The 22,470-nt window shown below is 46.5% G+C and overlaps 3 protein-coding genes across 3 annotated transcripts; all 3 read right to left on the bottom strand.

Moving 5' to 3' along the window:
* Positions 1-1,078: 1,078 nt before the first annotated feature.
* tollip (toll interacting protein) lies at positions 1,079-3,392 on the bottom strand. Its single transcript, XM_054770787.1, has 6 exons — positions 3,225-3,392; positions 2,699-2,848; positions 2,218-2,400; positions 1,985-2,137; positions 1,809-1,893; positions 1,079-1,711 (listed from the first exon to the last, which is right to left on the bottom strand). Exons 1-6 carry the CDS (start codon positions 3,255-3,257, stop codon positions 1,488-1,490), a joined length of 828 nt encoding a protein of 275 aa, XP_054626762.1. The 5' UTR covers positions 3,258-3,392; the 3' UTR covers positions 1,079-1,487.
* A 2,482-nt stretch (positions 3,393-5,874) lies between these two features.
* LOC129178475 (zinc finger protein 287-like) lies at positions 5,875-21,920 on the bottom strand. The gene is made up of 7 exons (XM_054770748.1): positions 21,517-21,920; positions 18,951-20,244; positions 18,524-18,588; positions 16,692-16,878; positions 15,164-15,219; positions 13,532-14,296; positions 5,875-7,991 (listed from the first exon to the last, which is right to left on the bottom strand). Exons 1-7 carry the CDS (start codon positions 21,533-21,535, stop codon positions 7,009-7,011), a joined length of 3,369 nt encoding a protein of 1,122 aa, XP_054626723.1. The 5' UTR covers positions 21,536-21,920; the 3' UTR covers positions 5,875-7,008.
* LOC129178076 (gastrula zinc finger protein XlCGF8.2DB-like) lies at positions 15,538-17,469 on the bottom strand. The gene is made up of 2 exons (XM_054769829.1): positions 17,049-17,469; positions 15,538-16,878 (listed from the first exon to the last, which is right to left on the bottom strand). The coding sequence occupies exons 1-2, from the start codon at positions 17,065-17,067 to the stop codon at positions 15,728-15,730; spliced, it is 1,170 nt and encodes a 389-aa protein (XP_054625804.1). The 5' UTR covers positions 17,068-17,469; the 3' UTR covers positions 15,538-15,727.
* Positions 21,921-22,470: the final 550 nt, after the last annotated feature.

The following is a 22,470-nucleotide window of genomic DNA, read 5'->3' as shown; positions in this document are numbered from 1 at the left end:
TTTAATTGTGTGCATGCACTATCACGAGAAACATTTCCACGTCAAACAATTAGCTTGACCAAAAAGTCGGCCTGGCTCGGAAGCGTCATTTACGTTACTTCCGTCGTCAGGACTTCAGAATAATAGCGGCAACCACCAAACCGAAACAACAACTGAAAACAAAAACACGACCGTAAAATAAACCATACTTTATTATGAATTCACAACTGAAAAACAACATCCATCCATATACTGTATCCATTCTCTTCGCCTTATTCGGGTGCAGGTCTCAGGGCAGCAGTCTCAGTAGGGAAGCCCAGACTTCCTAGTCTCTGACCACCTCCTACAGTTCCACTGGGAGGACACCAAGCCCTCATAGGTGAGGGTGGGAACATAGACCGACCTTTAAATTTAGAGCTTTGCCTTCTGGCTTAGCTCTCTTCCCCACAACGGTCCGGTACAGCGGTAAAGTACATTACTGCCCACACCGATCTGCCTGTCGACTTCACGCTCCAACTTTCCGTCACTAGTGAACAAGACCACAAGATACTTGAGCTCCTCCACCTGGGGCAAGACCTCATTCCCAACCCGGAGGGTGCAATCCACCCTTTTCCGACTGAGAACCATGGCTTCGGTTTTGGAGGTGCTGAAGCTTCACACTCAGCTGCAAACCGTCCCAGTAAACGCCGAAGGTCACAGGAATGATCTGCTCATTCCATCGTTGGAGCAGTGATAGTAATCTGCCAGTGACACTACTGCTCTTCTGTCGGGAGATGATGCTGGTAGCCCATGATGGAAAGGAGCCTCCTCAGCATCCTTCGCTCTGCTTACAGATGTCAGGCTGTCCAGCTCTGTGCCGATGACAGAGACCGCCTACCTCAACAGTTTGTCCAGGCGTGTGACATCCTTCTTCTTCAGGCTGCTCCCCCGGCACACGACTGCATCCATCTTCTACCACAGCCTGGTAGAACATCTGTAGCAACTTCTTGCCTATGTTGAAGGATGCCAGCCTTACTTGTACCTCCGAAATATTCGGCACACTTATGTTGTAGTTGTTATTATTGAAGGTTTCACTGCAATCCAACGAATTGTTGTCGACTTGTTCATGTATATATATCTTTATTTTTTACAGGTACATAGAAAGCTGACACTTTCAGGAGGAGGCCCTAAGGAGATGTTTGGTGTGGCCGGGCCCGAAGTGATCAAAAGAAAATATAAACAGCTCACTTTTGGTCAACAATGATTAGCATCTTTCTACTTTAGCACAAGCTAACATGGCGAGTGGCTCCTCCTGGCAGCTGATTGGCTGGGAGCAGGTCATGTGACAGGAGGGGCTTTGCTGCACATCAGTGCATCTCCTCCCACCAAGTCTTGTTTTTTTCTTTCTTACATGACAGGACGTTGCCGTCGTCATGGAAACCACTGCACAAAAAAACGTCTATGACGACGATGCAGGGAAATAACGGGACAGGGAGCAAGCGAGGGCGTGGAGATGACCTGCGGGGCTGTTAGAGCTCCTCGGCCATCTGCAGCAGCGAGTTGATGGCGGCGTCCTTGTTGCCCTGCTGAGCCTCCAGCACCGTGCGCACCACCTCCTGGTCCAGGTTTGGGAACATGTCCTGCAGACCCTTGAGGTCCTCCTCGCTGTACGACGCACCTGGGATGCCGCCGGCCTGCACCGCCCCCGGCGCCGCCACAGGCAACACGCCCTGATTGTAGACTGAAGGCATGCCTGGAGACACGAGGACAATTTCACTCCATGGAGTCCCTGGACTTTTCCAGCCCTAGTGATAGCATGAAGCGTGTGGTCATGTGATCAAGTGTGTCACCTGTGATGGGCACGTAGCCGACTCCTTGCTGATAGACAGACGGCATCAGGACCACGGGCTGAGGGATCACTCCTGCCGGGAACGACTAGACAAAACACACACAAGAGATTCAAAGTGTAATTAATAGAAACGTGTGGCGTGATGGATATTTTGTTTTCACGTGTGTGAGTACTGACAGAGAAAGACATGACCAGGTTGATCATGCCCTCCTTGTCGTCGCCCTGCCGGCCGCTGAGTGTGAACCACTCATCCACCACGCTGCCCTCCCTCAGGCCCTCGGGAATGGTGACGTGTGTCCACGCGATGCGGTCGTCCATGGAGAACGCCCTCTGTCCATCACAATGACAACACAACAAGTCAACACAGCGCTTCCTGCCGGTCCCCTTGCGAGCCGCCCGTCCCCGCCCACCTCATCGAAGATCTCCAGGTAGAAGGAGTCGACACCAGGGGGCACCGTACACTGGATCACTTTGTTCCAGCGCGGGTTCTTGGCGCCATTGTGAGCCGTAGGCGTCTCGTACACGGCGTAGCCCAAGCGGATGCGACAGTATGGATCCATCCGTGTCATCCCGTAATTCTTTGCCAACTTGGCCTGAAAGCAAAGACGCCGACTTCACTTGCACTGACCAATCACAGCGAAGGGCATGTGAGGCGGCGGAGCTTCGAGACTACAACTGCTGAGCACCAGCTGATGAGATGACCATGAACATGAACATGAACATGAACATTGCTCTCTGACCACTAGTTAGTTGATGAGTCAAAAACTATAACAGGTTTCACACGGGCGATAGAAGTCTTTGCAGATCCAGATCCATGTATTTGGTCTGGTGCTATGATTTAAAGCAAGCTCCTGTTAAGTTTGAGGTTTAGCTTCAGCCCATCTTCCGTACCTGCACCACGGTGATGCTCAGGCGTCCCACGGTGCCGATGGCGCCGCCGTACTGCAGCTGGCGGGCGGCCTGCGCGTCCATCTGCACTTGCTGTTGCTGCTGCGTGGGCGTGATGCGCAGGAAGTCCTGAGGAAGCTCGCCCACGTACACCTGCAGGAACACACCTTTACTAACAACGTGAGCATCACTGTCATTCAAGACATGGGCGGATTGTCCTATCCAAAATGTCTGCGACATGAGTTGCCGTTCATCGCCATATTCATCTTTTGGGAGGCTTTCGCTTGATCAATGCTTTTATTCACATTCGTGACATCTCCGTCAAACTCTGTATTCATTGGAAACAAATAGCATTCCTTCACGTATTACATTTACATCATCATTACAGTCACATCATAAAGCGTTACTAGCAAGATAGCCACAACCGAACTCAATCCAGGATGTAGTCGCAACCTGAACGATTTCAAGATTAGCATCGCGGATGTTTAATGCTAAAAAAGTGGCTAACGGGTTACATATTTCAACTTACTTGTCCCCGCTGGGTGCTGATGGTGGTCGCCATGTTGGTCCTCGATGATTTAACTCTCCGGATGACTTGAATCCAAAATATTCGCTGACATCCGTGTCAAGTAAATATTGCTTGTCTTCCAGGAATAGCTGTAACCCGGAAATGGACGCAGACCGGAAGTGTTCCTTTGTCTTCTGTCCGTGTTCACACAATTTACGACGTTTTCTTCCAAATAAAAATCGAATTGAGTTGTTGTGTCAAATCGAAAGCTCTGTTTGGAATGCACATTCAATACTACGTGTTTAATTTCATTTAAGATGTACCAGATGAGGGGGGAAGAAGCATTCTATGTATCCCACAGTGAAGAAAGCAGCATAGAATAGTGATGGAAATTTCAGCTCTTTTAGAGAAATGTCTGGTTGTTCTGGCTAGACTCACTAAAAGGAACCGGCTATTTCGGCTCCCAAGTGGTTCGTTGTCTTAAATTCATTTATTACCGAATGTCCATAGCATTGTGTAAAATGAACGACTAATGTAAAAAATAAATGATATCGAATGTTTATTATTTAAATAGAAATTTAAACCCTCAATGAACAGCTACAAAAATATTATATAATATATTATAAAATACGAAAACAAACACCCATCTCAATAGACAAATAAGGTAAAAATAGGTCAAATCTTTCATGCAAATTTATCACGAACACATCGGCTCTAAAAACAGCACGGCGTGTGTTAAACAACCCCCCCCCACAGAGACGCCGCCACACACCTTGACCAGTAACAGTCGCCTTTACCAGAAAAAAGACGACAAAAAATACAATCGGCTCCCGACGACGCGAACCGGATCCTGTCGTTTATTTAAAAGAGCCGGCTCTTGCAACCGATTCGTTCGCGACAGACATATCACGACTGTTCACACATGTACTCTGAGCCTGTTAAATAAAACCGCTTGCGGGCCATAAAAGTAGTTTTGTAAAAAAAATTGTGCGAAAAATGTGATCAAGATCAAGAGTTTTATTGTCATATGCGTCGTAAAACAGGCAGTTCTGCTATGCAATGAAATTCTTATTCTGTTCATTCTCCCAAGAAAAGAAAGAAAACACAAGAAAAAGAATAAGAACATAAGAAACATAAATACCAATAAATTAAGCAGCAACAACTGAAGAGACATTAATACAGATATATGAATAAATAAATAAATAAATAAATTGCTATGAGTGTGTGCGCGTGGCGTGTGTGAGTGCTTCGTTGAGAAGCCTGATGGCCTGTGGGTAAAAGCTGTTTGCCAGCCTTGTGGTCCTGGACTTCAAACTCCTGTAGCGTCTGCCTGACGGTAGGAGTGTGAATAATGAGTGTTGTGGATGTGTGCTGTCCTTGATGAGGTTGTGTGTTCTTCGTAGGACTCTAGTTTTATAAATGTCTTGCAGTGAGGGGAGGGCTGCCCCAACAATGTTCTGTGAGGTCTTGATCACCCGCTGGAGTGCCTTCCTATCACGTGTTGTACAGTTACCGTACCAAACAGTGATGGAGGCGGTAAGGACACTTTCCATAGTGCATCTGTAGAAGCAACTCAGGATTGTGGTGGACATGCCAGATTTCCTCAGTCTTCTCAGGAAGTACAGTCTCCTTTGGGACTTCTTCATAATTTGTTGGGTGTTGTGAGACCAGGTGAGGTCCTTGCTCTTTAATTTAAATTTAATTTAAACCACTTTACAAATTAGGATTATGTTATAAACTTCAGGGATAAAATGCAATACAAGAATGATGAATACGTTGACATTTAGGAATAATTTATACCAGTCGCGACCAAAGTGCAGCTCACGACACACTGTAAAAATAAAATTAAACAAAAAAGCACAACAAACAGCAAAACTAGAAAAAAAATCAAACAAAAAGCCAAAATGGAAAGAGAAAAACTGAAATGCTGATACTAATAATGAAACTAATAATACAAAGCTTTCTCTATAGCTATATATAGCTTTCAGCCCTTCTACAAAATGTAAAAAATAGTATAATTATACAAAAATATACCACTAATAATAAAAAACGTCAGCAATCTTTCATTCTTACTGGTGAGCCCCTACTAGGGGTGTCAATGGACACCCAGCTCACAAGGCGAGGCGAGACTGGGTCCACAAGAACAAGACAAGATGACATTTTAACATTGATTTTAAGAACAGTTTTAAGAAAAGCACAATAAAAAAATATGACTGGACAAACAAACGTTTTATTGAACCGAGTCACAAAACAATGCAGGTGCGTTTTTCCCTCCAAATTTCTACTACATTACCTTGCATTGCTCCAGACAAGACCACACTCTGCTGCTGTGTGTATGCTAGTGGCCCCCATCTCTCCACATGGAGACAAAGCAACAGTATGACTGACAATAGGGCTCACTCTGTTCTTGCGCTTGTATATGGAACGCCGTTGTTCTATGTCTGTAGGTACGTCTGTAGGTGCTGAACCAATGCAGGGTGAACCCTCTTCCTGCCTGTTTGGAGGTGAGAACAGAGGAAAACAGACACGCACGCAGGCCTGTCACGATAACAAATGTTGCTGGTCGATAGCTGTGCTACAAATTATTATTTCTTTTAAGATTTTTTTTTCATTATTTGTCATAAAAGGTGTAATTCACATTTGAACCACGAGATGGTGTACCAGTGTGAGACATTAGCTTGACACAGAAGTTGCCTGTATGTATATGTCTGTGAGTGTGCACCATTTGCACTGTTTTGTTTGCCCAACAAATGCCTCAGTGAGCGCTGACTGTCGGGACGAAGGCTCCGCTGCCCGAGGCACCTCCACCTGTACTTTTTTTCCCCCTCAGAGAAAACTGTCTGTGTCGGCCGTCGGTGTTCATGCAATGTTCATTCATTGCAAATGTTAATCCAAAATCGGGGGAGAACGTCAGCATCGAGCTAGCAGGCGGGTTTGGAGGGGCAGGAGCGAGCCAGCGTAACATAGAGTGGCGCCTCGACCCAGCAGCATAACCCAGGCTTTATTAGGGTGTCAAAAGTATACATTTTTATGGGTGTCACAATTACTCACCTTTTTCCACTACTTGCTGGTGGCCCTGGAACTAACCCGCAAATGACGGGGATCTACTGTGCAGCAAAAACGGCGACAATTGATGGGAGCCACACAAGACACAAACCAGAAGCTGCCGTTTATTTCATTTGTGCAAGATCACGTTTAGCATACTGCATCAGAGTACTCAATCTTTTGTATGAAAATACTTGACATGTCATTGACTCTCTGTTAGGTGGAAGCCAGTGGAAGGCTGTGAAACGTTTCACTGTGAGGAACAGAGCACATGGTAAGGGAACGTTTGCACACAAGACAGTTTACAGTGTTTCTCCATTGCTTCCGTCATTAGCTTTCGGGTTACCATGACAACAGACTTTGCTTGCCGGTGTTGCCTGCTGTGATGTTAAACATGACAATAAAAGTACCCGAAGATATGTCACCATCCGTCCATCTATCTTCTCTGCCGCTTATCCTGACTGGGGTTGCGCGGGCATGGAGCCTATCCCAACTGACTTCAGGCGAGAGGCGGGATACACCCTGGACTGGTGTCCAGCCAATAGCAGGGCACATATAGACAAACACACTCACATTCATACCTATGAACAAGTTAGAGTCTGCAGTTAAGCTAACATGCATGTTTTTGGAAGGTGGGAGGAAGCTGGAGTACGCGGACGGGGAGAAGATGCAAACTCAACAGAGAGACGCTCAAGCATTCGATCCCAGATCTTCCAGGTCTGGCCCTGTTGTGTTCACATCGACTGTAATAAATTGGATTTCATGCGCTGATGCTCCGCTCACCGGCGCACTTGTGTTTGTTTAGCCGCTTCTTATCAGAGAATTTCTTATCGCACGCCTTGCAGCCGAATGGTTTCTCGGCAGCGTGTGTCCTCGCGTGTCGAACCAGTGCTGAACGAAAACTGAAACTCGTGTTGCAGACTGAACATGAAAAGGGTTTCTCTCCCGTGTGTGTCCCCGCGTGCTCCACCAAATACGCCTTCAGAGAGAACTTCTTACCACAAACTGAGCAGGTATAAGGCTTCTCGCCGGTGTGTGTCCGCGTGTGTCGAGCCAACGCCGAACGGTCGCCGAAGCTCGTGTTGCAGACCGAGCAGGAAAACGGTTTTTCCCCCGTGTGCGTTCTTGTGTGCGTGACCAAATGTTCCTTTAAAGAGAACATTTTAGCGCAATACGAGCAGCTGAAGGGCTTCTCCCCGGTGTGAGTTTTTGTGTGTATCGCCAGGCTGATTTTTCTCGAGAATCTTTCGTCGCAAACTGAGCAGGAAAAAGGTTTCTCCCCGGTGTGCCTTCGCATGTGTGTGGTCAAGTTGGATTTATGCGAGAAGGTTTGAGCGCAGACCGAACATGAAAAAGGTTTCTCACCCGTGTGTATTCTCGTGTGTGATATCAAATGTTCATTACGAGGAAATCTTTTACCGCAAAAAGAGCAGCTGAAGGGTTTTTCCTCTGTATGACATCTCATGTGTCGTTTTAAATGTCTCTTGTCGCCAAACGGTTTGTCACACTCGGAACATTTGAAGTGTTTGTTGTCACTGAGACAGGTCATGTCACCTTTACAGCCTCCCTCATCTTCACCCTTCACAATCACACAAGTCACTGGAAACTTTCTCATGTCAGTCTCCTCCTGAGTCCGCATGCGCTCCTCCTCTTCCTCTTTCATGCGGGGGTGCCATGGCTCCTGCTGCTCCACTCCGGAGCTCCACTCCTGCTGCTCGGGGGCAAGATCTCCTTCACTGACGTCTGCAGGACACAAGATTATTTTTGTTTTACTGTAATTTTATTGTTTTCTATACGTATCATTATTGTGGCTCCAAGTAGGAATAGGAATAGAAAAAGGAATACGCTGCAGGTGGAAATATACAAGGTGCAGATTTCCATGAGCGACTGGACGACAGATGATTTAAATGTCGCGGTAAGAGTCTTAGTTGACAAGTGGTTTAGGATCAAAGGCTATGCAACATGTATGTGCTTATCCACAACACGGAGATAACACCGTCACCAAGACCTTTCACTTGTAACTAGGGATGTCCAGATCCACACATTTTTTTATAGTTTTGCTGATCCGATCTGGTACCGATCTTTTTTTTTTTTTCATAACATGAATGTGGAATTGAGTGTGGTTATGAAAACAGCTCTTCAAAGCATTAAAAATAATGCAACCAAAGTCTCGCTGGAGTGACTTTTTTGTTCCACAGCATGACCAACAATATTGTTTGGCTTTTGGAACCAACCTCTGGGAGTCAGGTCCCTAATCCAATAAAAGATCAAATTGGAAAAAAGACATTTAGGGTAGGACTAATCATCCGACATGTTTATAGATCAATATGTGGTGTGATTTAGAAAATATGATTTTTTTTTCACAAACTTTCTTCAGCGCAATAGTAATTTATTGACGGCCCCTAGTATAAACAACCAGCGGTTAGAGCAGCACTTCCCTGCGAGCAGCGGCGGAGCCAGAAATGTTTTATTGGGGTGGCCAAGGTGAGACCATTACTCACATTGGGGTGGCAATCAGTTGATACTTGAAATGTGTAGATGTCTGGTGGGGAGGCCGGAGAGTGACCAAAGGTGGCCAAAATGACACAGCAGTCCAAACACAGTGGGGGGGAACTTCCGCTGTAGCTACGGATCCTGAAGATCAGACCGGGACATCCCTACTTGGGACAAAAGGTACCCTGGTCTTTTTCATGAATGTCACACACTGTGAAGAGCCCTGTGAAGCAGTGGTCTGAGGAGAGCAGTGCTAGGCTCAGAGACTGCTTCCAGACAACAGACTGGGAAGCGCTCTGTAGTCCCCATGGCAGTGACGTTGACAGCATGACGCACTGCATCACAGACTATATCAACTTCTGTGTGGAGAACACTGTGCCCTCCAAGTTGGTGCGGTGTTTTCCCAACAACAAACCCTGGGTGACCTCTGAGATTAAGGCCCTGCTGAACAAGAAGAAGAGGGTCTTCAACTCGGGGGACAAGGAGGAGCTGTGCAGAGTCCAGAGGGAACTCCGGCATAAGATCAGGAAGGGGAAGGACTGCTACAGGAGGAAACTGGAGAAGCGGCTGGAGGAGAATAATGCCAGGGAAGTCTGGAGAGGCCTGCAGACCATCACAGGCCATGGTAAAGGAGTGGGGAGAGACCAAGCCAGTGGGGACAAGATCTGGGCAGATGAACTCAATCTGTTTTTCAACAGATCTGAGTCTGCCCCCCCCTCCCTTCCCTACCCACTCACCACTCTTCACCCCCACATCCCCATCCCAGCCATCCTCTACCCCCCTCTCCATAACTGATGATCAGGTGAGAAGTCAGCTGAAGAAGATCAAAGCAAGGAAGGCCCCGGGACCGGACGGCATCAGCTCTAGAATCCTCAAGGACTGTGCTGACCAGCTCTGTGGCGTTCTCAGGCACTTGTTCAATCTCAGCCTGAGCCTGGAGAAAGTCCCGGCCCTGTGGAAGACCTCCTGTGTGGTCCCGATCCCAAAGACACCGCGTCCCAGGGAGCCTAACCACTTCAGGCCTGTTGCCTTGACCTCTCACCTGATGAAGACCATGGAGAGGATTATCCTGCAGCACCTGCGACCCCTGGTGGGCACTCAGCTGGACCCCCTGCAGTTTGCTTACCGGCCTCGGATCGGAGTGGACGACGCAGTGATCTACCTGCTGCACAGATCACTGCTACACCTGGAGGACAGCGGGAGCGCTGTGAGGGTCATGTTTTTTGACTTCTCCAGTGCCTTCAACACCATCCAGCCGTCACTACTCAGAGTGAAGATGGAGAGTGTGGGAGTAGACCAACACCTGACTGCATGGGTTATAGACTACCTCACCAACAGACCACAGTATGTGAGGCTCCGTCACTGTGTGTCTGACATGGTACTCTGCAGCACAGGTGCCCCTCAGGGTATGGTGCTCTCCCCTTTCCTCTTCACCCTCTACACCTTGGACTTCACACACAACTCCACACAGTGTCACATCCAGAAGTTCTCCGATGACACAGCCATCGTTGGTTGTGTTTCAGAGGGGAATGATCTGGAATACAGGACGGTCATCAGGGACTTTGTCAGCTGGAGTGAGCTTAACCAGCTGCAGCTCAACACCAGCAAGACAAAGGAGATGATCATTAACTTCCAGAGGAAAACACCTCACTTCACACCGGTGAACATCCATGGAGCGGACATTGAGTTGGTAGACAGCTGCAAATTCCTGGGTGTTCACCTTAACAACAAACTGGACTGGTCCGTCAACACCCACGCCCTCTACAAGAAGGGCCAGAGTCGCCTCCACCTGCTGAGGAGACTGAGGTCCTTTGGTGTGTGCAGGACTCTTTTACGGACCTTCTATGACTCTGTGGTGGCCTCAGCCATCTTCTATGCTGTCTGCTGCTGGAGAGGGGGCAGCACGGACAGGGACAGGAGCAGGATCAATAGACTGATCAGGAGAGCGAGCTCTGTCCTGGACGGTCCTCTGGACTCCGTGGAGGAAGTGGGGGAGAGAAGGATGTTGGCTAAGCTGACATCCATCATGGACAACACCTCTCACCCGCTACATGACACTGTGGGTTCCCTTAGCAGCTCCTTCAGCAGCAGACTGTTACACCCACGGTGTAAGAAGGAGAGGTTCCGCAGGTCCTTCATACCGACCGCTGTCAGGCTCTACAACACCTGCACCACCTGAACCATGTTGTAGTCACTATGTATTCTTTACTTGTGTATCTTGCTTGCTGCTGTAACAGGTGAATTTCCCCGCTGTGGGATTAATAAAGTACTACTACTACTACCACAGTTTCATTATGAGTCACCTTTTCTGTCTCCCGGCTGAGACGCTCAGCCCCCCTGCCAAGGATTGGTTGAGACCAGATCAGACCAACACACCAACAAACAGTTAACAGGAAGTTTCTTGATCAAAGGGACTGCCTCCACAGCAGGCTTATCAGGAAGAGGAACTCAGTTTCACTTTTGCTAGACGTTGGCTGGTGGGCTGATTGTTCTCTCCAGCGGTGGCATTGCAATTGCTTGCATCTCCTTTTAATATTCGTTTATAAACCTTCCTTGAGGCCTTAGCATTATTTCACAAAAGAATCTGGGTGGACTTCGCCTTGCTAAGGGGGCAGGTCCGAACATTGACAAGTAGTAAACGAAAAAAATGTTTTGATGTTTTTGAAACGTTTGACAAACAACACAGAAGCGCAAAAAGGACTGTCATGTGCATGACGGCCACCAGTTGTAAAGAAACACTATTCCAGCTGCTTGCCGTCTGGAAAATGCCCTTCATTTGGTGCCCTCATGCCAAAGAAAAAAGGCCACAAGAACCACTGAAATAACTGGAAAACAGACAATTCCTTTTCATCTGAGGTTGAAGAGAACTTTTTAGCACACAAAAGGAATGAAATTGGCCTGCACAGAAATGATGGGCATATTCAGCTGGGCAACTTTTTCAAGCAATGACTGCATTCAATCACTCCCCATAACGCTCAATGAGACCCCTGCACCTGTCCACTCAGGTGTGACGGGTGTCTTCTCCAGACTACACGTCATGACCGGCAGCTCTTTCCAGATATTCAATGGGATTTAAATCAGAGCTTATAGGAGGCCGCTTCACAAAACTCCACAGTTTGGCCGTTAGCCACTCTTGAGTGCGTGTTTTGGGTCATGGTCCTGTTGGAGGACCCACGACCTGCGACTGAGATCAAGCTGTCTGACACCAGGCTACACTGTTGGCCCCACAATGCCTTGATAGTCTTGCCACTTCATTCACTGCATTTACATGCAGTCAATATTCGGCTTAAGAAAAAAAAACACAAAACAAACTCGTACGAGAACGTCATGACGCAATGCGCGTCATTTACACGTCTTCTTCCTGTATCCAAAAACTAGGGATGTCCGATAATATCGGCCTACCAATCTTATTGGCCTGATATTGCCATAAAAATATATCAATTGATATCGATATTGGGCTTTTCCCTATCATGAAACCCGATGATTAAAAAGTGCTGTATATATCGGCCTATGGGCTCCCGTACTTGCCGTCATGAGGCAACCACGGGCGCGGGTGAGCCGCAGATAGCACCGACGTTAGCTAACTCGTTAGCTTGCAGCGCCGCCGGCACCATCTCGTTGATTCTGTTGCCAGTTGGCCATTTTTTACCCACGTCGATGGTCACCAAATGTGGAGATGTGATTCTCAACGAGACAGGAGTGGCGGCAGGTGGCACCAATCGGTTTACTCTCCACTCAACTCAACAACAAGCAACAATTCTTTAGCTAAAGTGGCGACAACCTCATGACCCGTCTCTGGAAGGGTTATTGGTGTTTACATGACCGTGCGCAACCGGGTTACTGCTAGTATTCCACTTATGATTGGGTTATTTGACCGCATGTAAAGGTAGTGAGTGTGGCCTGCACACATTCAAGACACCCCGTGTCAGATGTAGCTTGTCAGATGCATCACTTGTGTCAGTTTTGACTAATTTCAGTCACCTTTGTGGGTTTAACTTCCTTTGGCAGGGGAGCACCAGCGATTTTCTCCACGCCTGTACGTGACGTGATGTGAGCGGTGCAGCAAAATGCACGCTTTGACAGACAAGGTATTCACAATCACCACGGCGGGGCGTCATCACTTTCAACACACGTGAACACGCTCTCGTTCCAGTGTCACAGTTCGACGCGAAGGTTAGCTTCCTCAGACATTCATATCCACAGAAACTGGATCTAAGCTGTGATGGTGTTTTTTAAAGGAGGTCCCAACATAACTGGTGAGCCGTCAAAGAGGAGCAATCAGCCGATGAACTGGAAGTTACAAATACTGCCCTCCTGTGGGCATTCAGCAGAACATCAGGAGGATAATGCGGTCTATCACCGGTCCCTTCAACATCGGATTGGAAGACTAACGGTTCCTCTGGGTTGGCAGACTTGGGGTCCACTGTAGTGGGGCGCAGGGTCCCAACGATCAAGGTGCAGGGAGGGGGATGTGGCCCAATATCGCCAGTTCCGTGTGCTGTCCAACATTTCTACGCCTCGTCACTTAGCAGTAGCGGTCCTTGCAGGGCATTTGTGTTTGTAGAGCTGGTACTGACGAGTGAATCTCTCCTCACACAGAGGGCAGCTGAACGGTTTGTCGCCAGTGTGTCTTCTCATGTGCGTATTCAAATTGCCCTTCTGTGTGAATCTCTCGCCACAAACCGAACATGCAAAAGGTTTCTCGCCCGTGTGCGTTCTCATGTGCGTCGTCAGGTTGCCCTTTTGAGAAAATCTCTCGTAACAAACGGAACACAAAAAAGGTTTCTCACCCGTGTGCGTTCTCGTGTGCCGAGCCAACGCCGAGCTATCGCTGAAGTCCGTGCCGCAGACCGAGCAGGAGAAGGGTTTCTCTCCAGTGTGTGTTCTGGTGTGTGAGATCAACTGTCCCTTCGTGGAGAATCTTTTATCACAAAATGCGCAGAGGAAGGGCTTTTCTCCCGTGTGCGTTCGCGTGTGCGCTATCAAATGTGCCCTTTCCGAGAACGGTTTGCCACAAAACGGGCAGCAGAACGGTTTCTCACCGGTGTGTGTTCTCGTGTGAGCCAGCAAATGTGCCTTTCGAAGAAATGCTTTACTGCAAAACGAGCAGCCGAATGTTTTTTTTCCTGCGTGCGAGCGTTTAAGGTGTCTGCCGTCGGCGCGACGCGCTGTATGAGCTTTGGAGTCTTCGTCGTCAGAGTCAGGAGAGCGCGACGTCATGTCGTCACTGTCTGACAGCGGAGCTAAGAGGCTGTCTGCTTCTGGTCCGCTCTTCTCGTTCCTTTGACTGCGATCACGCCGTGGCCACTGACCTTCATCTCCATCATCTTCACCCTTGACAATCACTGGGAACTTGCTGATGTTGGCCTCCTCCTGACTGATGCTGTGCTCCTCCTCTTCTTCCTTAATGTAGGGAGGCTGCGGCTCCTCCTCCTTAAAGTAGGGCGGCTGTGGCTCCTCCGCCTCCTCTTTAATGTTGGGGGGCTCTGGCTCCTCTTGCTCCTCCCTTGAGCTCCACTCTTGCTGCTCAGTGGGAAGATCTTCTTCACGGACATCTGAGGGACACAAGAGGACAAACACACGCGCTTGTTAAGAGGGAGTGCAAACACGAACTCAGACACCAGCAGAGACCACTCGGTATGATCTGATAGAGAGAAAGATGGCGCTCCGAGCTAAGATGAAGACCTTTGAGTGATCGACATAGAAAAAACAACTGTGCTTGAATGCGAAGAGGTGATGGGAAGCAACAAGGAAAGGCCAAAGGTGACCAAGCGATGCTGATATTTTTTGCTTTCAAAAAATTACACACGTTCCCTTTAATTTGTGAACAACCTAGAAGTCAACCAGTGTCACAGACAGATTGTGTGTTTTTGTGTGTTAGTTTTGTCGCTAGGAATTGAAAATATGGAGCAATTTTTAAAAACAAAGCAATGTATAATCCTCATTAGAATTTGATCAATTAAAGGGCAAACGTACGTTTGGTTGGTCATAAACAGTAAGTAATGATAAGTATAAGGTTGTTAAACACGTGAGAGGAAGTAAACAAACCTGCTCCGTGTGACTCCATTTGAGGCTTGCCGTCGCTCGTTCTTCTCTTTTATGCGAGATCGTATTCTACTATCGTTCTTTCCAGCACTGCAAGTATTTCTTCAACGGCAGCAGCTCGTCGCTCAGTAGCTTAGCACGCATAACTTGGCCTCGGTACACATTTCCACACAATAACGCTTAGCGTGCTAACTTCCGCGTCTCTTTGTTAGCAGCCAGCAAGCTAAGCTAGCTTGAGAAGCTCCAAAATGCACTGAGACGAGATTGTATCAAACTGCGATGTTAAGTCCATGTTGGGTGTCATCAACGTGTACTCAATAATGAGGAATTGATCAATAAAAATAGCAAAAAGACAAATGTATGAAGTTTAAACGCACCCAGCGTCTGAGTGCTCGACATCGACTTGGCGGAAGTGATGTGAATAGCGGATGTGCTACCGCGACACCACTTGGACAAAATATATATATATTAAAATTAATTTTACAATAACAAATTATTAATATGGTTATGTTTTGTCACAATAATGTGCATCATTACGGACGCAAAGTATTTTTACAAGCGGTTTCTGGTCAAATGGCACCTGGTTTGAAAAGCCCCGGATGATAATTTGATCCTGTAGTGACGCCACATGTCCACCGGGTGGCAGCAAAGACCATGTGGCGATTGGCTTGTGCAGAGCGTCCCAGACTGGACCGAGCAAAGCATCTCTGGAAAGAACAAGGATTTATTTTTTTTGCTTTATTGGGCAATAAGTTTGCATACTCACACCAGTCACTCCTGTAATATGAAAGCAACATTTAACTTTCACAAAAACATGTGTGCCTAATTGCACCTTTAACATTATAATGATGTTTTACTTACTTCAGGGTGCATGTATGCACAAGTGTACATGTGTGTTGTCTTAGAAAGTTTACAAATAAATGTTCCAGTAGAAGCCAAATCTAGCCAGTCAAATGCGCTCGACTGCTGCTGCTTTCACCAGCACATTTGTGTTTGCTGAGCTGATACTTGTAAGCGAACTTCTCATCACACACTTTGCAACTGAATGGTTTCTCCCCAGTGTGCGTTCTCATGTGTCTAAACAACGACGGGTGAAGGCTAAAACTTTTGTTGCAGACTGAACAGGAAAATGGTTTCTCACCAGTGTGCGTCCTCATGTGTTTCACTACTGTCGACTGACATCTAAACGTCGTGTTGCAGACTGAGCAGGAAAATGGCTTCTCTCCAGTGTGTGTCCTTGCGTGTTCTATCAAACTCATCTTTCGAAAGAAGGTTTTACCGCAAACTGAGCATGGAAAAGAACTCTCGCCGGTGTGTGTTCTCATGTGTGGAATCAAGGAGGACTGAAATCTGAAACTTGCGCCGCAGACCGAGCATGAAAACGGTTTCTCGCCAGTGTGCGTTCTCGTGTGCGACTTCAAATTCACCTTTTTGGAGAATCCTTTACCGCAGATGTTGCAGGTGAAAGGTTTCTCCCCCGTGTGTGTTCTCGTGTGTTCTGTCAAATTCACCTTTCTCGAAAATCTTTCACCACAAACTGCGCATGCGAAACATTTCTCACCGGTGTGTGTTCTCACGTGTTTCAGCAAGGCGGAACGATCAGTGAAACCGGTATCGCAGACTGAACATGAAAATGGTTTCTCTCCTGTGTGTGTTCTTGTGTGTATTGTCAAAGTGCCTTTTTGTGAGAATCTTTTAGAGCAAAATGGGCAGCTGAACGGCTTTTCTCCTGTGTGGACCCTCATGTGCGTCTTCCAGTCTGACTTATAGGTAAACGTTTTCTCGCACTGAGAGCATTTAAAGTGTTTGCTGTCAGTGTGACACGTCATAACAACTCCGGAGTCCTCATCGTCAGCTGCTTCTGATCTTCTCGCGTCCTCACGTTGATTGTGATCAAGATGTGACCTTGGAGCTTCGTCTTCATCGTCTTCACTCTTCACAATAACTCGAATCACTGGAAAGTTGCAGATGTCAGCACCTTCCCGAGTCCACATTTGCGCCTCCTCTTCCTCTTTAACGGAATGCGGCTCTTCCTCCTCCATCGTGGAGCTCCAGGCCAGCTGCTCAGGGGGAAGATCTTCTTCACCGACGTCTGCGGCACACAAATCAGTGTATCAAAGAAATCAATGTTTCAGCCTCACGATGATATGATGCATTAAAAGAGGAAATCATTCACTGGGCTGGATATTATTCATGTATGAAACGAGTGTCAATGATAAATATTCAATTAAATAAACATGTGAGAGTAAGAAGTAAACAAACCTTCTCTATGTGACGCCATTTGAGGCTTGAAAACAGCGTCCAGCAGTTGACGTTGTCGCTCGATCTCCTCTTTTGTTCAACAAAGTTCCTCCTCGTACTCTGCAATCGTTCTTTCTCTCACTACAAATATTTCTTCAAACAGCAGCGCTCTCGCTTTGTAAACATTCTCACGCGTTTAAACGGCCCTTTGAATGTGATGCTAACTTCCGCGTCTCGTTGTTAGGAGCTAACCAGCTAAGCTAGCTTGAGAGGCGAGGAGGCGCACCGAGACAAGGCCGTCATAAAGTGTGTTGTTTAGTCCACGTTAGCTCTTCAAAGAGTACTTAATATGGAAGACGACCACTAGCCAAAAAAAGCAATAATACCAAAAACATAAAAGTAAAGCACTCTGGGTCTACCCACTTCAAGTCAAACGCGTCAAACGACGGATATGCTACGGCAACTCCACTTGGACAAAACACATTGTCGCCGTCTGATTTCGTTGCTGCGTTGATGCTGTCAGTTGCCCTCCTTCCCCACCACTTAGTGATGGAAATGTCTGCTCTTTTTAGAGTCGTTTCTTTTGTCTCGGTTCATTAAAAATAAGCCGGCTCTTTAGGCTCCTCTGATTTTTTTTGTTATTGTCTTAATTTATTACCAAATTATGTGTGTTGTGTCAAGTGAATTACTAATGCGAAAAGTACATGATATGTTGTTTCTTCTTCTTCTGTTGTTTATTATTATAATATGTTCTTATGTTTATTATTGAATTTTTTTTTATTTAAAACTCAATGAACTGCTACAAAAAGATATTATAATGTTATACTACAAAAACAAAGACCCATCTCAATGGACAAATTAAGTCAAAAACAAATCGGCTCCAAGAGCACCAACAGCGTGTGATTAACCCCGCCTCTCCCCCTGCTCGGTGTGGCCATAGAGATAGACACACATCTCGACCAATGACATTCGCTTTAACAGAAATAAAAGATGAGGAAAAAAAACGATCGGCTCCCAATTGGCTCCCGACGACGCGTGCCGGCTCTTTGTGCCGATTCGTTAGCGACCGACACTTCGCTACACTTCAGCAGTGCCTTTCGTTGTTTGCTACTGTTAGCTTAGCGGTTAGCACGGCTTCTCTGCTTGGCTCCAGTTGCCGTTCCTTCTTTACAGAACTGCAGACACAAACAGTAGTTCATTCTTTATTGATAGTAAATGTGATCATGTTGATAGTACACCCAAGCTGCTTATAATAACACAACAGATACCGCTATAGCTATGCAGTCTATCGCCCCCATAGATGTAGTATGTTACGTAGTTGTCTCTCTGCTGTCGTAGGCGGTCCTATTTCCAGAGGTGCAGCCGACAATTGCTACACCATTCATTATGTTGGCAAATAGTCAGCAATAGTCCCGTTGATAGTACACCTAATCTCATATTAACAACAAGCACCGGCATTGCTGTGCCCATTCATCCCAATCCATGCACTATGTCACCAAGTTGTCTCTCTGCGGGTGCAGGTGCTCCGCTCCAGTAGGGGGCAGCCAACGCTAAACACTTGCTGTATGTCATAAAAGGACGAGTACACATGGACTGAGTTTATTGTTACTGGCGGTTCGCATCGTTTTACACTCGCGCAACACTTAAGAATGTTGAAATGTGACATGAAACGTGCCCGGACAACACAAAAGACAGAGTTTACGGCAGCCACAGTTTTACCCCGGAACAGATTATTTGCATTCTAGCTAATTCCGTGGTATGATATGAACAGCGGAGCAGGTCATCCCCACATAGATCCAAGAAACACACACCAGTACCAGAGACCCGAGCGGTCACATGACTGCAATTAAAACTCCAATGTAGTTTCGTCGTCGTCGTCATCACTGCAATGACTATTCAGAGCATGCAGCGTTTTTATTTCACGATGCCGTGCTGCTCTTCTCACCGGCACACTTGTGTCTGGTGATGTCATACTTGTAGGAGAACCTTTTATTGCATACGTTGCAGCTGAATGGTTTCTCACCAGTGTGCGTTGTCGTGTGCGCTTCCAAACTTCTCTTGACGGAGAATCTCTTGCCGCAGACGGAGCAGGAAAAGGGCTGCTCCCCGGTGTGCGTTCGCGTGTGCTTCATCAACTTTCCTCTCAGAGGGAAGGTTTTACCGCAAACCAAGCAGGCAAATGGTTTCTCTCCCGTGTGTATTGTTATGTGTGCTTTTAAACTGTCCTTTGCAGAAAACCTTTTGTTACAGAACGAACATGAGAACGGTTTGTCCCCGGTGTGTGTTCTTATGTGTGTTAACAAGTTCCCCTTTACAGGAAATGTTTTGCCACAAAATGAACAGCTGAAGGGTTTTTCACCGTTGTGTTTTCTTTCGTGTGCCATCAGATTGCCTTTCTGAGAGAACCTTTCACCGCAAACTGCACAGCTGAATGGTTTCTCACCAGTGTGCGTTCTTGTGTGTGCGTTCAAGTTCCCCTTGACGGAAAAGCTTTTGCCGCAAACCGAGCAGGAGAATGGTTTCTCACCATTGTGTTTTCTCGCATGTGTCATCAAATTACCTTTTTGAGTGAATCGTTTGCCACAAACGGAGCAGGAAAATGGTTTCTCATCGACATGCTTTCTTGTGTGTCTCATCAAGTTGCCTTTTTGAGTGAATTTTTCGCCGCAAACGGAGCAGCTGAACGGTTTATCTCCAGTGTGCGTTCTTGTGTGTGTTATCAAATTGCCTTTTTGAGAGAATCTTTTACCGCAAAATGAACAGACGAACGGGAGACCCGTCACATCAGCTTTCGAGTCTTCATCATCGGTGTCTGGAGAGTGCGACGTCGTGTCGTCGCTGTCCGACAGTGGCGCAAGGAGGCTGTCTGCTTCTCGTCCTCCGCAGCCAGCTTCTGTTGTCAAGCGTCGACTTGAGCTGCTGCTCGGCAGTTCCGCCTCCTCGCGTTCGCAATAACCAAGCTGTGACCCGTGACCTTTGTCCTCATCGTCTTCACTCTTCACAATCACACAAATCACTGGAAACTTGCTTATGTCAGCCACTTCCCGCTCCTCCTCCTGACTGATGCTGTGCTCCTCCTCTTCCTCTTTAATGCGGGCTGGCACAGGCGCTCCCTCCTCGTCATCCTCCTCTTTAACGTTGGGGGGCTGTGGCTCCTCCTGCTCCACCCTGGCGCTCCACTCCTGCTGCTCAGCAGGAAGATCTCCGTCACTGACGTCTGCAGGTCACAAGACCACAAACGCACATGGTTGCATAATAATAATTAGAAGAAGAAAGTAACATTAAGGCGTTCTCATAACAAAGAACTGTACATTAACACAAAATACATGTCCCGTCCTTATCGACAGTATGTAGATCAAGGGTGTCCAAACTTTTTCCACCAAGGGCCGCATACTGAAAATCAAAGGATGCAGGGGCCCACATTGATATATGTATTTTTTAGTTTTGTAAAAAGGCTAAAAATAAACCTTTATACTAGAGATGTCCGATATTGGCTTTTTTGCCGATAACCAATATGCCGATATTGTCCAACTCTCAATTTACGATTCCGATTACACATTTCTCTTGGAGATTAATAATATCTATCTATCTATCTATCTATCTATCTGCTTATCTTCCGTTTCCGGGAAGTTTTCATGAGGTTGTTGTAGCCACTTAGCTATTGCTAAAGACTTGTTGCTTGCTGATGTCGACTGACAACAGAGACAACACGACCGCGCAGGCGCCGCTGCAAGCTAGGGTGTTAGCTAACGTCGGTGCTATCTGCAACACACCCACACCCGTGGTTTCAACATATCCAGCCTGGCTCCGACTGTGAGGAATAACGCAATACGTGATGGCGTATGTCCACGTGCTGTAGCCGCTGGATGCCTCGATGACGGCGAGTACGGGAGCACATAGGCCGATATATACAGCACTTTTTAATAATCGGTTTTCATTATAGGGAAAAACCTGATACCGATATTGACCGATATTACATTTTTATGCCACTATCGATAATATCGGCCCACTGATATTATCGGACATCCCTATATATATATATATATACACAAATGCAAATCTTTGTTTTATTATTAGTATCAACATTTCAGCTTCTTCTCTTTACATTTTGCCTTTTTGCTCTATAGCTCCCATTTTTGTTGGGAGGGTTTTTTTTTTTGTTTAATTTTATTTCTAAAGCGTGCCGCGCGGGCCAATAAAAAACAAGCGGCGAGCCGCACTTTGGAGACTCCGATGGAGTTGATTTTTTTCCCAGTATATTGCATAATCACTGCATTGTGATTCCCACCGATAAGCACATCCCCACCTTTCGTTTGGCTCTATGTTTAGTTGTAAATGGCAAATAGGTATCACTTACGTACATAGTCACTTCTTACCAACTACCCTTCTGTCTAATGTATCAGCCTTGTGAGTGAATGAAATGGACGTTTAATACCTTATTAATACAATAAAAGGTTATGAAACATGTGAGAGTAGGAAGTAAACAAACCTGCTCCGTGTGAGTCCATTTAGTGCTTGAAAACAGTGTTCGGTTGTCGACGTTGTCGCTCGTTCTACTCTTTCTTACCCGACAAAGTTCTTTTTACAAATATTCCCTCATCAGCAGCACTCAGTCGCTCATTCACCAACGCTCTCAAGATCTTCTGCGCAGAACAACAACACCTAGCATGTCATTCGAACTTCCGCGTCTCTTTGTTAGCAGCTAAGGAGCTAATCTCGCGAGAGGGAAGCTTTCAAAGTGCACTGGGATGGGACCGCCATAAACTGTGATGTTTAGTCCACGTTGGGTGTCAGAATGTTCACGGTTGAGAAAGAACAACAAAAAAGGGAAATGTAATAAAAGGTACAAAAATGCTGGGGTCTGCCTGCTCGATGTTCACCTTTTCAGCGGAAGTGTTGTGGAGCTGTGCTACGGCAACGTCACTTGGACAAACTACATAGACGCTGAGTTATTTGCGTTCAGAAAACCCTTTGCTTTATCCATAAAGGGGCGTTGACAATGAAAGCAGTTATTGGAGGTTGCAAATTGCAGTTAATGATACATTGTTCATTTTTAAGGTTCAACAAAATGAATTGCAAATAAACTAACTGCCATATACAAACTTGTTCTCATTCCTATTTGTCGCTAATGATAACATTTACCTGCATGCAGCTCAGACTTCATATTGCACGCGTGCAATCATAAAAGACAGCTGTGATTGTCTCCACGCCCTTGATCAGGCGTGGCGGGGGGTGGGGTGGGCGTTGATACAGTTTGTACATTGAAAATGCGAAAACCAATCCGATATAGGACAATGTGTGCTATGTCTAATAGGTGACAAATCAAATGAGTGTAATATTTAATATATACAGTAGACGCCCCTACAACGTAAATAATCCGTTCCGAGAACCTTTATGTTATAGGGATTTTATGTTATACGAAGCGTAAAATACATGTAAATAG

The sequence above is a fragment of the Dunckerocampus dactyliophorus genome, chromosome 3 (assembly GCF_027744805.1).
Source record: "Dunckerocampus dactyliophorus isolate RoL2022-P2 chromosome 3, RoL_Ddac_1.1, whole genome shotgun sequence".
Taxonomy (NCBI): Eukaryota; Metazoa; Chordata; class Actinopteri; order Syngnathiformes; family Syngnathidae; genus Dunckerocampus; species Dunckerocampus dactyliophorus.
Note: the sequence above shows the minus strand (reverse complement) of the source record. Positions and strands in the feature narration are given on the sequence as shown.

Excerpts from the sequence above, each read along its gene's own strand:
- tollip (XM_054770787.1), bottom strand. The coding sequence starts at position 3,257 with ATGGCGACCACCATCAGCACCCAGCGGGGACAA. Across the intron at positions 2,849-3,224 it reads TCAGCACCCAGCGGGGACAA|GTGTACGTGGGCGAGCTTCC; the intron begins GTAAGTTGAAAT and ends GTGTTCCTGCAG. Across the intron at positions 1,894-1,984 it reads ACCTGGTCATGTCTTTCTCT|TCGTTCCCGGCAGGAGTGAT; the intron begins GTCAGTACTCAC and ends TGTTTTGTCTAG.
- LOC129178475 (XM_054770748.1), bottom strand. Across the intron at positions 18,589-18,950 it reads GAGAAGAGCAGCACGGCATC|CAAGTGTTTAGCGTTGGCTG; the intron begins GTGAAATAAAAA and ends TATGACATACAG. Across the intron at positions 15,220-16,691 it reads GATGAAGACGAAGCTCCAAG|CACATCCGCTATTCACATCA; the intron begins GTCACATCTTGA and ends GTGTCGCGGTAG.